Source organism: Orycteropus afer, unplaced genomic scaffold (assembly GCF_000298275.1).
Source record: "Orycteropus afer afer isolate SDZICR_OR568_19922 unplaced genomic scaffold, OryAfe1.0 scaffold00099, whole genome shotgun sequence".
Lineage (NCBI taxonomy): Eukaryota > Metazoa > Chordata > Mammalia > Tubulidentata > Orycteropodidae > Orycteropus > Orycteropus afer.
In genome coordinates, this window is record NW_006921686.1 from 9,140,663 (window position 1) to 9,157,053 (window position 16,391).

A 16,391-nucleotide genomic window follows, 5' to 3' on the forward strand; every position below is an offset into this window, starting at 1 on the left:
AATTGTGGTCAATGTCATGAGACAAAGTGTATGCGAACTGCTGTATGGAAAGTGAATTTGCTCTGTAAATTTTCACCCAAATCACAATAAAAAAATAAATAAATAAAATCATCTATATGAGACCAGTCAACAATTACTTTAAAACAAAGATGACAAGGTAAGGTGGCATGGAGACTAGATGAATGGAAAAGGAACAGCCAGAACGGAACTCATAAGGATGTTCATGCAGCATCGAGAACGGAATCCATGTCACTGAACAATGTATAAAAAAATTGTGGAACCTAAACTGCTATGCAAACCTTCACCAAAAACATAATAAAATATTATTTGAAAAAAAAAGAAGAAGAAGAAGAAGGTGGTATGGGGAAATTTAACATCCTTGTTGTATACAATGTACCTTGAAAATCTGGAACATTACGTGGAATTCATGTAATTCCGTGAGAAAAAAAAAGAAGAGGTAGATATGCTGAAATCTTAACCCTCATACTTAGGAATGTGACCATGTGGAAACAGGGTGTTGTAAGATGTGATCGTTTAGGTTAACACCAGGTCATACTGAAGTAGCATAGGTCCTAATCCTATGTGATTGTTGTCATTGTTATTTTGCCATCGAGTCGGCCCTGACTCATAGCGACCCCTCCTTGGGTTTCTGAGGCGGTATCACTATGGAAGTAGATTGCCCAACCTTCCTTCCAAAGAGTGGCTGGTGGGCTTGAACCGCCAACCTTCTGGTTAGCAGTCAAGTGCCTTAGGCACTACGCTACCAGAGCTCCTCCTATATGATCAGTGTCCTTATATTTCAGAATCTGTTGGTTAATAATTAGCCACTGTTGTTGTTTGCCATTGAGTCATTTCTGACTTATGACCACCCCATGTGTGCAGAATAGAACTGATCCACAGTGTTTTCTGGAAGTAGATACCTCTGTCTTCCAAGGTGCCTGTGTGTGGGTTCAAACCACCAAACTTTCAGCTAGTAGTCAAGTGTTTAATCACTTGTGCCACCAACTGGTTATATTAGTGTCCTTAGAAGAGAGACATAGACTGGACCGCCAGAACAAACCAGTCTCAGATGAAATACAGCCAGAGAACTCCTTTACTACAGGCAGAGGAAGGACACCACGTGGTACTACAGCTGCAAGTAAAGAAACACCTGGAGCTACCAGAGGCTGGAAACAGACCCTCCTTCAAGCATAAGAAGGAATCAACAAGGCTGACACCCTGATCTCAGACTCCCAACCTCCAGAACTGTGAGACAATATATGTTTTTCTTATAAGACACAGAAATTATAGCATTTTGTTACAGCAGCCCTAGGAAACCAATACACCAGGGAAGAGAGAGAAGAAAGAGTGCGCCTAGCAGAGGGAACAGCGTGTAAGGCCCAGAGAAACAGAAAGAATCTCAGTGTGTCTGACGCACTGGAGTCTGGGAGGTGGGGGGGGGGCGGTGCAAGCTGAAGTTGGTGAGCCTGGCAGGGGCCAGTCGCCATGGGGAGTTACCAAGCTAAGGAGCTCTTGGGAGCCATGGATGGTTTCAGCAGAGGAGGGACAGTGTCAAATTTGTGTTTTGGAAAGATCCCAGCAGCTGTATCAAGAGGGGTCAAGACTGGAGAAAGAGAGACCAGAGAGAACACGGAACTCATCCACTTCTCAACCCCCTCCTCTGTCCCTACCTGGTTGCGTACATCACGGTCTTTCACCTGAACTTTGCAGGAGCCTTCTCATTGGTCTCCCAGCCACCACCCCTTCCCCTGACAGTCTGTTTTCCACCTATCAGCCAAGGCCCATGAACACGTGAATCAAGCTATGACCCTTCCCTGCTCAGAACCCTCCCATGGCTCCCTCCCACTCAAAGTGAAAGCCTGAATCCTTCCAGTGGCCCCCGACTTCCCCTCCCAGCCGACCTCAGCTCCTGCTACTCCCCACCTGCATACATTCCAGCCACACTGGTGGCCTCCCTCTTCCTCATGCTGGCTTGGCCCTACCTCAGGCCTCTGCCCTGGCCGTTGCCTCTGCCTGGAGCACTTCCCCCAGAGCCTCACCTCCTTCTAGTCTTTGCTCAAGTGTCACCTCTTCAGTGAGGTCCTTCCTCATCATACTATTTAAATTCCACTCCTCCACCTTGCCACCCTTCCTTGTCCTGCTAATTTTTCTCCATAGCGCTTGTCTCCCAAATGCTGTAATTTGCTCAGGTATCTTATCGTCAGCAGACGAGGACAGGAATCATGGACCTGCTTTGCCCTCTGCTGCGCCCTCAGCACCCACCCTGAGCAGGGCCTGAACACAGGAGCATTCAATAAATACGTGAGGAGATGCAGGGGGAGTGCTGGAGGGAGGGCAGGACAGCAGACTCCCGTGGCCTGAAGATGGCGCCACGAACTCGGGGGCTTTTACATCGCCTCTCTCACTCTCGCCCTCTTGCCATCTCTCCTTTTCTGCATCTTGTTCAACTGCCTGCTCCCCCTTCCCAGGAGAACTGTCCCTTCTGTCCCCAAGCTTCCAGCATCCCACCTGCCTCCACGGGTCTCAGCAGCCACAGGGCTGAGGGGCCACGGCCTGAGCGCTCCGGGGCTGCCGCAGCTGGCGAAGGGACGCGTCCCCATACTGAATGCCTGAGCCCATCCTCTCGGGGTCTAGCTCGCCTGTGGGGAGATGAGAGATCAGGCCTGGCTCCTGGGAGACCCCTGGGCCCACCCATTTACCCCCCAACACACACACACACGCACACACACACACCCGCCAGCCAGTCAGGGGCCTTACCTGAGTCGATCTTGTTCAGGATGGTCCGAGCACACTTCAGGAAGGCCTCCTCCACATTCTCGCCTGTGAGCGCGCTGGTCTCCAGGAACATCAGCTCTGGAGGGACAGACATTCAGTGGGTCAGGGCCTCAGTCAGTAGTCATCCTCCAACCCTCCCATTTTGTTCCTCAAATGTTCTCCACCTGCCCTCACTCCAGGTCCTTGCACATGCTGTTCCTCTGCCCTTCCCATATACCCGCTGGCTCTTCCTTTAGAACTCAGCTGAGACTGTCCCCTCCTCCAGGAAGTCCTCCCTAATCTCTCAGGTTGAGTCAGGTGCCTCCTCTGGGCTCCTATAAGCCCCTGGATGTCCCCTATCGCAATTCCAACCTCTATGCTTATGTCTCCCCCATCCCAGCCCGACACCTCTGCCTGTGCCTCCCCCTTTCCAGTCCCTACTCCTCTACCGACTCTTCCCCCATCCTGGGCCCAACCCCCCTACCTGCACCGCTCTGGCCAGGCTCTGGCCCTAACCCCTCAGGGCTCTATCAGAAAATAGGCCTGTTCCCCAAACCCCACTGGAAGGTGAACCCCTTGAGGGCTGGGCCCACGGCTGACTTCATGGCCGTGCCCCCAGAACCACCTAGCATGGACTCAGACCCACCATCGTCTACTGTAAGCCACTTGCCAAGACCTCACAGTAAGAAAGAGCTGGGATTCAAACCCACAACTCTCCAATGGCAAAACCTATTGTAAGCCTAAAGGTTACAACTAGTGGACCATGAGCTGATCCCAACACACACATGGGGTTGGTCTGGCCAACATGGTTTCAACTGAATGTGCATTTTGCATATCTTGACAGACCTGTGGGTCCTGTCTCCTCCGCTTGGTGCCACTGCCCTACCTTGGGGCCTATTCTATTCCTTCCTCCCTTATTCACAAAATGTGCCTGTCCCCTGGGGCCACCTGAGTTTGCAATCTCTACTTGTATCAGCTTGTCACCCCAGTTGACAATACCCTGTGCTACCTCCTCACGACAACAGAAACCACAGCCAGATCTGCCGAGCACCCACTATTGACCTGGCAGCTCTGAGGGCTTTCTCCTACGAAGCCACTTAACTGTCACAGCGCTCTGGCTGTGAGGCAGACACAGTGTGAACCCATTTACCAGACGAAGAGACTGAGGACCAGCGTGGCGCCACAGTGCTGCCACGACAATGTCTGGCCGTGAGCACAGAGCGTAGGACCTCCACACATCCCTGCATAGGCACCCACAGAGACGGCTGGGTGGACTGCCCACCCCCCACCACCCACACGGCCCTCACCATTCTCCTGGGCAAAGCGGGAGGCCTCCAGGAAAGTGACCTCACGCTCAGGCTCCAGGTCCTTCTTGTTGCCACAGAGGATGACCACAATATTGGGGCTGGCCAGCGTGCGGGCGTCTGTCAGCCAGGCGGCCAGCGAATTGTATGTCTCCCGGCTGCGGAGGAGGGAGAGAGGGGGAGGCAGGCGCAGGAGAGGGGCTGTCCGTGCCCTGCCCACCCACGCCCTGTACGCACCTGGTGATGTCGTACACCAGCAGGGCTCCAGCCGCCCCTCGGTAATAACTCCGGGTCACCGACCTGTGGGGCCAGGGGGACCCAGTCACCCCCGAGGCTGGGGTCTAACCCGAGACTGCCCCCCTCTGTAGAGAAAGACTGGTGTTTCAGAGACCCTCCTTTACTGCTGGCCTACCCCAAAACCTGGTCCTGGACTGCTCTTACTGTAATTCCTCTATCTTGCATCCTCGCTCAATCTCTCTCACTTAGCTGTCTGTCTGTCTGCCTGTGTCTGAGTCGCTCCGTCATTGTTGCTTCACTGGTTTCTCTTTCTCTCTCTTGTATGTATGTGTCTCTAATTTTGTTCAGCTCTCTCTCCCTTATCCTTGCCCTCACCTTCCCATCCACTCATTCATTCGTTCATTCATTCACCACTTTCAGAGCATCTCCCCTCTGCTGACCTAGCCGGTGCTAACTCTGTCTGTCTGCCCATCTCCTGCTGTGTCTGGGAGATGACTCCTCTCCCCAATGTGGCCAACTCTGCATTTCCCCGTGTTGCCCGCTCTGGGTCCCTCAGCAGCTCATGGCATCACTCCACAAACATCTGCAGAGCACTTCCCCTGGGCTCAGCCCATGTCATACACCCATCTCTCCTTTGACCCCTTCTGTCTGTCTCTGGGCTCTGTATACCTCATGGCGCGAATGACACACAGATATGACTTAGTAGCTGCCAGAGACCACACCTCTCTATGGACTGGACTCACTCTCTTCTCTCTCCTTGGCTTCTATCTCCGTTTCTGACTCTCTCTTCAGGTTTCTATGTGCCTCTGTACTTTTCTGCTGACATTTCCTGCAGACCTACTCTGTTGGGCCCTGTGCAGGTCTCTCCCTCACACATCCATTTCTCCATCTCTGAACACATCTGCCCAACTCTTCAAGACTCTGTCTTGCCTCTACCTCTGAACTGGCCTCTCCTCCTCTCCGTGATCTTTCTCGTCCTCTCTTTCAGTTACTGTCAAGCTTTCTCCCTTGGTGAGAATGTGTGTCTCTCTTTCAAATTTCCTTCTCTTTGTGTTTTAGTCTCTCCCTCTCTCAATCTCTTCTGCTAACCCCCAAGTCTTCCTTTCTCGTCAGGCCTCCTTTCTTCCCAGGCATGTCTCCACTCCTCTGGCCATATGGGTCTATCACAGAGTCTCTGGGGGTCTGTCTTTCCCTGGCTCTCTTGCTTTCTACGTGCTTCTTTCGCTATTAATTTTTTCTCTCATTGCCTCTTTCTCCCTCCAGGACTCCCTCTATCCTTGGCTTTATATCTCAGCTAATCATGGTCTCTTATCTCTCCTACCCTCTCCTTGTCTACCATCTCATCGTCTCCTTCCTGTATCTCCAAGTGACTCTGAACTTCTCTACCCTCCTCTCTCTCTCTCCTTGGGGGTCCGGCCCACTCAGTGCCCACCTACCGAAACCGCTCCTGGCCAGCCGTGTCCCAAATCTGTAGCTTCACAGTCTTCCCACCCACGTTGACCACCCGGGATCCAAACTCCACGCCGATGGTGTGATTGGAGTCCTGCTTAACTGGAAGGTGGAGGGAGAAAGGAGGAGACGGTGCCAAGGCTCAGAGGATCCCTACCCTCCACAGCCCCCTCAGTCTTTACAAACCCATTCTCATTGCTGGGTTGTCTGAGGCTCAAGGAGGACCTAGCAAGGAGCAAACACCAAGGCAAGGACCAAGGAGCCAGCACTCGGGTTGCACTCGGTCAGCCCTGCCCACCCCCATCAGCTGCCCATTTACCCATGCCACACCCCCCAAGAACTCACACTTATGCACCCATGCCACAGCTCCCAAGAACTCACACTTATTCTCAATGAACTGGTGAAGGAGACATGATTTGCCAGTTCCAGCACTGCCGATCACCAGGAATTTGAAGAGGAAGTCTGGGCAGATGGAGCCAATGACAGGGTTACCCGTAAGAAGAGATGGATACAGAGAAAAAGGTGGAAACCAAGAGACCATCACAGTTACAGGGACAGAAGTAGACACAGGCAGCAACAGATAATAGCAGCAGCAGATTCCTGTTCATAGTGCTTACCACGGGGCACTGTTCTAACATTTTTGCTTATATCAACAGCTCACTTAATCCTTAGGAAAACTATAGGGGGTTATACTATACTTATCCCCCATTTTCCAGATGCGGAAATTGGAGGCAGGTTAACTGACATAGCCAAGGTCAAACAACGAGGAAGTAGCTAGCAGAACTGGGATTGAAACCCAGGTCAACTGGCGCCAGAGTCAAGATTTTAACTACATTACCATAGCCTTTTGAAAGCCATCTGATCAAGGACAAGGGCCCTGTCTGATCTGACTCTTACCCCTCTCAACTTCATCTCCATCACTCTTGACTCATTCATTCCAATACAGTTCCTGGCCTTCATTACACTCTCTGGAAATGACAAGCTGGTTCCCTCTGCTTTTCTGTATTTTCCGTATTTGTATTTTCCAATCCCAACCCCTCCTTCCCTCCTTTGGCCCAAGGCCTTGCCCCTATTTGCCTCAAGTTTAAGCAAACTCCACCCCTCATCACTGAGTCCCACCAAGTGCAACCCATCTCCAACCGGACCTCTCAAACCACATCATTCCTACATAATTCATTCTATTCCATTAAGCCCGACCCCTGCCATTCACATAGTCAGTCCCGCCCCATCCAATCAGGCTCCGCCCCAATATATTAAGGCCACCCCTTCCTTCAAGGTCTAGGTAGGATTTAACCAGAGCTTAGCCTTCAAATCCCGCCCTCGGCTCCATCCAACCCAAGTACCAGCCTCTCAGGCTCCGCCCAAGCTGATTAAATTCAGCCTTTGACACACCAAGCCCCACCCAGCATCCACAAAGCCCGGCCCCATAACATTAGACCCCGCCCCCTGACGTTTAAGCCCCGCCCTATCCTCCACAGGCCGCATCCTCTCTGTGCCCAGCCCCCAGACCCACAGCTTGAACCCACCACTCTCACCGTAGGTCTCGGCCATGACTCAGTAGCGGCCGCTTAGGGCCTCAATATGGCGCCGCGGCCGCGCCTGCTCCTCGGCTGGCAGCCGCTCCACTCCGGCTGCAGCCCCGATTCCTTCCTACTCCCCAGGCCTGGCGCCGCCACTTCCGCCTCCACCCCCTCCGGCGCGACCCGCTAGGGCAGGGGGACTCCAGGCCACGCTTTTCAAAGGAAGGGATTGGCTGACTTAGGGGGTAGTGGGCGGGGAAAACTACGCGGATTGGTGGCGTGAGAGGGGCCGGGTCAAAGGGGGCGGGACCAAGACCAGGGATTGGCGGACCCAGAGGGAGTAGGCGGTGCAGAGAGGCTTCGCGGAGACGGGGAACGGATTTGGTCAGGAAGTCGGAGGCTGAGGTGAGACTCCGGATTGGGTAGGAGAGGATTTGGGGGCGGGGATACGAATGTTAAAGAGGTAAGGGCCGATTGAGCAAAAGGGTCTGTGAGAGTAGCGGATGTTCAGCTGGACGGTGGCAATTGCTGAGTTCAAAAGTAGGAAAGCTAAAAATTAGGACGATACGCACAGGTTACCTCCCGACTCCCTTCGCAATCTTCCAAGGAAACATCTGTTCTGCGATTTATGACCTTATATTCTCACTCATTCCCAATAGTTCAACTCCCTCCCATTGGTCTACAGAGGACAATATAGTCCACCAATTAGGCAGTTTAGGTTGTTCTGTCTTCTCATTTGCTTATAACCCATCTAAATTTAGGAGCCCGCCTCCACTACTCAGCTTGGAGCAAAGGGTCTTTACTCAGTGGGAATCTGCCCAGCAACGTTTGACGTAAAGCACATTCAGTGGGTTGATTGGTTAGATTCAGGAACCTGGAGAAACATTTCCTTTGTAAATCCTTGCCCCACCCCAGAGACCACAGAGATCCGCAGTTTGCACTCAGCCGATGTATTTGCATCAAGTCAGGGAGGGAAGACAGCAGGGGCAGCGGTAGGCTGAGCTCACTGGCAGTAGAAATCCCATTTCTGAAAAAAGAGAAAGAGAAAGGGGAAACATGCAGAGAAAACCAAACGTCACGCCACAACGGATCCAGTGGTTTTATCAAAGGCTGTGGCCGCGGAGAGCAAGTTTGGTCACGCAAGGGCTATCACATCTGCAACGGGCTTAGAAATCTTCCCCATTTTACAAGTTAGATAACTGAGGCAGGTAAAGAATTTGTCCCAACACACACAAGCGACCACCCATCACGGCAATCCAAGTGTCTTTCCTCCAGATCCAACTCCCAGCCCCCCGGGGCACTTACGTCTGTCTTGACGTCGATTTTGCCAGGTTTCAGAGTCTGGTCCTCACGGACAATGCTACTAGGGAAATAGCCCAGGCGAGCCGCCAGGTCTTCATAGTAATCTCCCTGAACCTGAGGAAGAAGAGTTCAAAGCTGGGGTCTGGGAAAATGGCAAGGTGGTTTCTGCTGAAGGCCTTTCCACCATCTCTTCCCTCTGATCTCCGCACTCAGCCTACATGTCACCTTCCTAGAGATCTTCTCTGACTTCTCGATCAAAGTTGCCTCCCAGTCACTTTATATGAATTCTCCGCTTGCTAACTGCCCACCCCCTCCCCCAGAATAAAAGGGATTGTTTCCCGCTTTATCTTCAGTGTCTACAATAAAACCTGGCACCAGAGTCCGTGCTCTGATTGCTAAACAAAGTAAAAGTGAAGTAGGTCACAGTATCCCCCAAAATGTCTCCCATCTGTTTCACTTCTTCACATTTTCCCTTCAGGTGAAAAATTGGAAGCACTATCACCACAACCCCCTTTCAGTCTCCCAACTCACGCTGCCTCCCCAGAAGAGCCGCCCACGGCCCTTCAGCTTGGAGAAGACATACACCACTTGGCCCCTGTATATGGTCAGGAAGCGGCAGTCAGGGGCCACGTAGTCCTGAAGGGCCACAGCCATGGAGATGGGGTCTGAGGAAGGAAAGAAAGGCGTGATAGCCCCTCACCACACACAGGCTAGCTGGCAACCCCCCTGCCACTAGTCACCCCCCTGCCACTCTTACGGCTGCATTCCTCATCAGCACACAGCTTCCGATCAGCCAGTTTGGGCATGGGGCGGCCCCCAACAGTAGGCCCTGGGAAGGCAAACAGCAAGATGATGACACCAAAGATCACTGAGGACCAAGCCATCATGGACTGTGAGCAAGAGAGAGCCCCAGAGTGGGAACAGGGTCTCCAGTTTCCCCCTGCCTTCCCTCTCTCCAGCAACACAAGGAAACCTGTGTTCTTGAGCTTGTCCCCGCCCCAAACTAGTCCCAAATTTCTCCTAGGGGCTGCTATCCAGCCAGAACCATTTCAAGGGCAGGGTGAGGGCTGGTAGCCCAAGGAAATGCCCAGATAGGACCAAAGCAGCCTAGGCCACTCCCAAGTGACAGCCACCCCCTCAACAATCAGAGAGGCCCAGACAGGCAGGTTGAGATATTCAATTCCATCCCCTCTTGGATCTGCTTAGGTACCTAGACTAGGCCCCTCTACTCTCCCTTCCAGGGACAGAACTAGAGGAGCCAACTTGGAAAGCCACCTTGGAATTTCCTGTCCTAAGGGGGCAGGGGAACAAGGCAGCCCTTTGATTTCAGGTAACAGCCAGCCTTAGCTCTCAAGTACTGAGTGAATATTGTACACTGGGCCTTAGGCAGGCGGGCAGGCAATGTCCCACTTGGATCATTATTAACCCTCCTAAGCCGTTTTCTGGGAGCTCTGGTAGCATAGTGCCTAAGGCACTTGACTGCTAACTAGAAGGCTGGCGGTTCAAACCTACCAGCCACTCCTCGGAAGGAAGGTTGGGCAATTTACTTCTGTAGCCCCAAGGAGGGGTTGCTATGAGTCAGGGCCAACTCCATGGCAAACAAGAAGAAGGCATTTTCTGACTGGGTGATCTTGGGTGATCCTCCAGAGCCTCACTTTTCTCATCTGTAAAATGGGGATAATAAGAAGTGCTAAGAGTTACAGTCACCATGTTTGTTTGTTTTTTTCCACCATGTATTTTTCAAATGCTTGACTCTACTGACTCAATATTCTGCACCACCCCCATAAGGCGTTGAGTATAAATGCATTTTACATTGAAACAGAATGCAAAATGGGCTGGGGGGGGGGTGCCTCTAACTTCACAAGGGGGAAGGAGGATCCAGAACCTCACTGCCCAAGGCTGATTCCTACGAGGTGGAGGTCAGACATGCTACCTCCCTCCAACCTTTTGACCAGTTCTGACACCAGCTCTCCCTCCCAATCGCACTCTCTCTCTCTGCTGGGTTTATTTGTTGCAATGGCCACGTAAAACTCACAAATACAATTACGGGGTTTATTAGTGAAGGAATCGGTTACATACAATTCAGGTTTAGGAACGCTTAGGATGTAATTCTGGGATCAGGACAGGCTCTTCTCAGCTGTGCCACAGGGACACGTCTCTGGCCTCAGCCAGTGCCCTGCCCCACGCAGTGTTACAGGGCTCCTTTAGCTCTGCTGATAGGCGCACAAAGACGCACCCCACGCCGTCAGCAAGCCTCCTGCCCAAGGCACCAGCCTTCTCCTTGTGGCCTGGGACGCTCACTGCTTCGTCTACTGCCAGTCTCTTGCCGCTGCTGCTGCTCTCTCTCTGCAGAGATCTCAGGCCCAAGACAAGCTCTACTCCTGGGTCTTTTTTCATTTTTATTGTGATTTGGGTGAAAGTTCACAGCAAATTCATTTTCCATACCGTTCACACACATTTTGTTTCATGATCCTGACTTCAGTCTTCCCCGTAGTTACCTCTGCTGTATCCTCCTTTGCTATGCATTCCTGCCCTTCCCCCCCAGGTGTCTCCCTGTGCAAACACTGCCCTTCTGGTCTCCCACAATTGATCGGTCTAAGGAGTGTATCTACCTGATGTGAATGTTCACCCCATGTGCCTGTCTGCTGTTTGGTTGGAAGCCACAGGAGTTCAGTTCCAGACCTGAAGGGCAGCTAGGAGCCATAGTCTCAGGGGTCTCAACAGGCTCTATCAGATCAGTACATCTGTTTTTTTTTTTTTTTTTTTTTTAATGAATTTGAGTTTTGCTCCACATTGTTCTCCCACTCTATCCAAGATCTCCTGCATTCATCCCTTTCTGAGTGGTTGACAGTGGTAGCCAGGCACCATCTAGTTCTCCTGGTCTCATGGTCTCGCAGTCCCTTACTAATTGTTTCTAAGCTTCTTTGTCTTTCTTTGTTCTTTGCTTTGGACGAGACCCATTGTTGCATCCAGATGGCTGCTTGCAAACTTTCAAGACCTCAGTCGCTATTCATCAAAGTAGGATGTAGAACAGTGTTTTTGTGTAGTATGTTATGCCAATTGAGCTTGATGACCCCTGCCAACCATGGTCCCGAGCCCACAGGTCCAACTAATCACTCCCTCAGTGTTTTGGTTCCCTAGTGCCGCTCTGACCAAACAGGCGTTTCTTTTCTTACAGTTCTGGAGGCTAGAAGTCCAAGTTCAAAGTGTCAGGCTCTAGGGGCTGGGTGAAAGGCCCTTGACCTGGGGCTTCAGCTCTGCCTCTTGCTCCCGGCCCACTGAAGCTAGAGACTTTTCTTCACTCAGGCATCTGCTGGCTGCTGAGGCTGACAACCTCAAGGTCAACAAATAAAATGGCACAGTCCCAATAGTACCAAACCACAGGACAGGCCATCGATTCAAGCCTTGAAAGCAAGTCCCAAGAGCAGCAGGGCAACATGGCAGGCTACTGAACAACGGCTGGGCTACATGCAGGGTTCAAGCATGCCATGAGCTAGAGGCCATTCCCAAAGCTGCTTCTAATACACAGAAAGCAGCCCACAGCCCTAAAGCAGCTCCTCAGATGCTCCAATAGATTCCACCATGGGGTTAATTACCAAGCTCACCAGAGGGAATAACTACATCCAGCTGCTCAGCCACTCACTCAACCAGCCCAGCCAATGACACACAAACGTAATTACCACACTCAGGGTGGTTGGCTGTGGCCAGGAACTTCTAACTTTGCCCCTTCTTAGCTCTATTACATATATGGACATTCTTACAGCACACATATGTTATAGCACACACATATATGTAGAAATATCTGCCAACCTTATATATAGTCATGGGTATATTTTCTTTTGCCTAACCCTATCATTCAGCCTGTCCACCCATCTATTTACCCATAGATTGTTTGTTATTACTGACAACACAGTATTGTGTATGTAAAAGGGTTCATCTTTGTTGTCTGTACCTCCCATGTACCTCTGTGTCTTCCTCTCCTTTAGTGATACCGTGTTGATGGCTCGCTTTTGGTACATTGCCCTTCTCTTCACCCAAATCAATACCTGTCTCCACCTTTCTAGCAGTGTTCCCTTTCCATCCCCTCCCACCCTTGGTAACCAACAAAGAAAATTTCCTTCCATATATAAACCTTTTGACTTCATACAATAGTGAACTAATGCAATGTATGTCCTTCTGTGATTGACTTTTTTCACTCAGCATAATCTCCTCCAAGTTCACCCACATTATGTGGTGTTTCACAGATTCTACGTTATTCTTCAGTGTTCCGTAATATTCTACTTCATGTAAGTACCATAGTTTGGTTATCCATCTTTCTGTTGATGGGCACTTGGGTTGCTCCCATCTCTTTGCCATTGTGAATAGTGCTCCATTGAACATGGGTGCATCTGTGTCCCAGCTCTCCCTTCTAGGTCTTCTTCCTTGACGGCAGTGAGATTCCCCCTTCTGCCTCTGGTATGGCTCATTTCAAGCCTAGCGAGATAGCAAAACTGACGGATCATGTTAGGGTTCCATACATCTTATTTGCATGGTCTCACCCACACAATGGTGTCTAGTACCTCATTTACATTATTACCAAGCTATTCAGTCTCTTTGGTGGGCCATGAGCACCTCACATTTCCATAGTCCCACAGCGTCATCTAGTGGGTGTCACAAAGATCATACCTAAAGAGCCATATTAAGTAGTTCACTGCATCACACAGAAGCATAAAGTTAAGGAATTTGTGTGAGGTCACACAGCTAGGAAGTGGAGGGAGTAGATTTGGCTTCAGGGCCACACCCTTCACTATGCTGTTCTGCCTCACAGGGCTCTTTCAAACCCAAAACAAGCAACCCACTACTGCCGAGTCGTATCCGACTCATGGTGACCCCTCCTTGGGTTTCCAAGGTAGTATCACTATGGAAGTAGATTGCCCAACCTTTCTTCCAAGGAGTGCCTGGTGGGTTTGAACCACCAGCCTTCTGGTTAGCCGTGAAATGCCTTAGGCACTACACCACCAGAGCTCCTATCATAGGGCTCTTACAAGGGTTAAATACACCCATTCAATGGACTTGACAGAGGGCAGAGAAACACATGAAGTGAACCACAAGGATGCCATCAGCCAAGATCCAGACTGTGGGACTCTCTATGATGAACCTGGTTTCTTTAATGAACTGCCAGGGAAACGGAAAACGTGGGACTGAGGAGTGTTCTAGACTAACAGACTCAAGGGACCAATCAACCAGTCACAATGTGTGGACCTGATTTGGATCCTGACTCAAAGTATATCCAAACTTACGTATAAACATACTGAAAATGAGAACACTGAATACTCAGTGATGTTAAAGAATTACTATTGTTAAAGGTGGGATTGTGGACCTGTGGTTGTTATCTTTCAGAGCATTACTTAAACCTCTGTTCCAAACCTGAAGGGTAGCTAGGCGCCATAGTCTTGGGGGTCTCAACAGGCTCTATCAGATCAGTACACCTATTATTTTATTTTTTTAATGAATTTGAGTTTTGTTCCACATTGTTCTTCCACTCTATCCAAGATCTCCCACATTCATCCCTTTCTGAGTGGCTGACAGTGGTAGCCGGGCACCATCTAGTTCTCCTGGTCTCCCAGTCCTTCTGACCAATTGTTTCCAAGCTTCTTTAGCTTTCTTCATTCTTTGCTCTGAATGAGGAGAGACCCATTGTAGTAATAGGTATCTGCAATTTGCTTCAAAATAATTCTAGCAGAGGTGAAGAGAAAGTGGGTGAGGACTGGGATGACATATAATTTGGCTACAAAGTGATAACAGGGGAAACCGGGAATATGGGTTCTATGTACCATTCTTTTTTTTAATGCATGTTTGACTTTTTCCATTATTTACTACTTCATTCACTATTTGAGTGTATACTCAATACTTTGTTGCTATTGTTTGCCAAACCAAAAAACCAAACCCACTGCCACTGAGTCAGTGGCGACCCTGTAGGACACAACAGACCCGCCCTATAGGGTTTCCAAGATGGGCACCATCTTTATGGAAGCAGATGGCCTCATCTTTATGCCACAGAGCAGCTGGTAGGTTCAAACCACAGACCTTTCATTTAGGAGCCAAGTGCTTAACGGCTGTGTTACCACAGCTCCAACATCCTATGCTAGGTCCTGGAAAGTCATCAAGGAACATAACCTCTTCACTGAGGGAAACAATTAACCACTAAACAAATATGTCATATCAGGTATGTAAATGAGATCACACAGAAAGTATTAAGGATACTTGAAAATCAGAACATAGTAAGTATTAGCCATGGACACCGAGCCTCCTCCCCCCATATTAGTGATGAGGCAACAAAGGATACAAGGAACAGAAGTGACCTGGCTTACCAAAACTCAATGTATTATCTATTGCTTCTGATAGACAAAGGTGAATCTAACCCTAGCCATGGTGTTTGCAATCGTCACATATGTGTGAAAGCTGGACAGTGAGTAAGGAAGACCGAAGAAGAGTTGATGCTTTCGAGTTGTGGTGTTGGTGAAGAATACTGAAAGTACCGTGGACTTCCAGAACGAACAAATGTGTCCTGGAAAGAAGTGCAGACAGAATGCTCCTTGGAAGCAAGAATAGACAGACTTCAACTCACCTACTTTGGTCATGTTGTCAGAAGGGACCATTGCCTGGAGAAGAGTATGCCTGGTGAACAGGAGGGTCAGCAAAAAAGGGGAAGGCCCTCAGCAAGATGGTCCGACACAGTGGCTCCAATGATGCGCTCAGATGTGGCAAGGACTGTGCACCACCAGGCGGTACTTCATCCTGTTGTACACGGGGTCGCCGAGTCAGAGCCAACCTGATGGCACCTAACAACACTGCTTCATAAGGAATGCTAGTGGCACAGTGGTTAAAGCATTCAGCTGCTAACCAAAAGGCTGGCAGTTTAAACCCACTGCTGTTCCACAGAAAAAAGACAAGGCGTGCTTCCATAAAGATTACAGCCTTGGAAACCCTATCGGTTTAATGCTTCGTCACTTTATTACTCCAAAATTCAGCATCTTTAAGTCAATATTTAACTATCTGTTTCTGTGGGTCAGGAGCACCTCTGCTTCAAGGCTTCCCACAAGGCTGCACATTCTTTAATGATTTTGAGTTTTGTTCCACATTCTCCCATTCTATCCAGGATCTTCCACACGGACCTCCGAGCGGCATTCCTTGATCACCCAGGGCCCAGCCCTCCATTACCTTGTACTGTTTTATTCTCATCAGATCATAGCATCTGAAATCTACCCTACCGGTATTCACCACTGCTTATCTTGTGTCTAGAACAGCATTCAACATGTAACAGGTACTCAGCAAGTATCTGCTGACTTCGAGTGTCTAGTTGTGTGTGTGTGTGTATGTGTGTATAGGGCAAACATCACGATACTGATAAACAGAGACTGAAGCTCACAATAGGGACACTGACTGGCCATGAGATCACAGCCATCTGAGTAGAAACCAGGATCATTGAACCACCAAACCAAAGCAAACAAATCCACAGCCCTCGAGCCAATTCCCACTCATAGCTCTACTCAGAGAACTGTCCCACAGTTTCCAGGCTATACATCTTTAAAGAAGCAGGCTGCCATATGGTTCTCCCACAGAGCAACTAGTAGGTTTGAAGCACAGATCTTTAGGCTTGCAGTCAAGCACCTGAACCACTGGGCCACCAGGGCGCCTCTTCTAACCACAGAACCCATGTACTTAACCACCAGGCCCATGGTGGTCAGCGTGGTAGGGCGAGATGTTTCCACTTCTTCCCTATACTATTTGAAGAAGGCAATTTCCCATGATACAGGCAGAGTATACAATTGGTGCTCTGTGTCTT

General features: G+C 50.0%; 2 protein-coding genes across 2 annotated transcripts; both read right to left on the minus strand.

The window, feature by feature from the left end:
- Positions 1 to 2,523: 2,523 nt before the first annotated feature.
- Positions 2,524 to 7,295, minus strand: RAB4B (RAB4B, member RAS oncogene family). Its single transcript, XM_007942971.2, has 7 exons — positions 7,280 to 7,295; positions 6,126 to 6,206; positions 5,732 to 5,846; positions 4,296 to 4,358; positions 4,062 to 4,216; positions 2,758 to 2,853; positions 2,524 to 2,639 (listed from the first exon to the last, which is right to left on the minus strand). The coding sequence occupies exons 1-7, from the start codon at positions 7,293 to 7,295 to the stop codon at positions 2,524 to 2,526; spliced, it is 642 nt and encodes a 213-aa protein (XP_007941162.1).
- A 972-nt stretch (positions 7,296 to 8,267) lies between these two features.
- Positions 8,268 to 9,450, minus strand: MIA (MIA SH3 domain containing). Its single transcript, XM_007942972.2, has 4 exons — positions 9,324 to 9,450; positions 9,098 to 9,231; positions 8,570 to 8,680; positions 8,268 to 8,291 (listed from the first exon to the last, which is right to left on the minus strand). The coding sequence occupies exons 1-4, from the start codon at positions 9,448 to 9,450 to the stop codon at positions 8,268 to 8,270; spliced, it is 396 nt and encodes a 131-aa protein (XP_007941163.2).
- Between the last annotated feature and the right edge of the window lie 6,941 nt (positions 9,451 to 16,391).

What these genes read in the sequence shown, in the direction of transcription:
- MIA (XM_007942972.2), bottom strand. Translation starts at nt 9,450, where the DNA reads ATGGCTTGGTCCTCAGTGATCTTTGGTGTCATCATCTTGCTGTTTGCC. An exon ending in TGCTGATGAGGAATGCAGCC is followed by an intron (nt 9,232 to 9,323) that starts GTAAGAGTGGCA and finishes TTCCTTCCTCAG; the next exon opens with ACCCCATCTCCATGGCTGTG. An exon ending in AAATCGACGTCAAGACAGAC is followed by an intron (nt 8,292 to 8,569) that starts GTAAGTGCCCCG and finishes CTCTTTTTTCAG; the next exon opens with AAATGGGATTTCTACTGCCA.
- RAB4B (XM_007942971.2), bottom strand. An exon ending in CCGCTTTGCCCAGGAGAATG is followed by an intron (nt 2,854 to 4,061) that starts GTGAGGGCCGTG and finishes CTGTCCCTCCAG; the next exon opens with AGCTGATGTTCCTGGAGACC. An exon ending in CCTGAACAAGATCGACTCAG is followed by an intron (nt 2,640 to 2,757) that starts GTAAGGCCCCTG and finishes ATCTCCCCACAG; the next exon opens with GCGAGCTAGACCCCGAGAGG.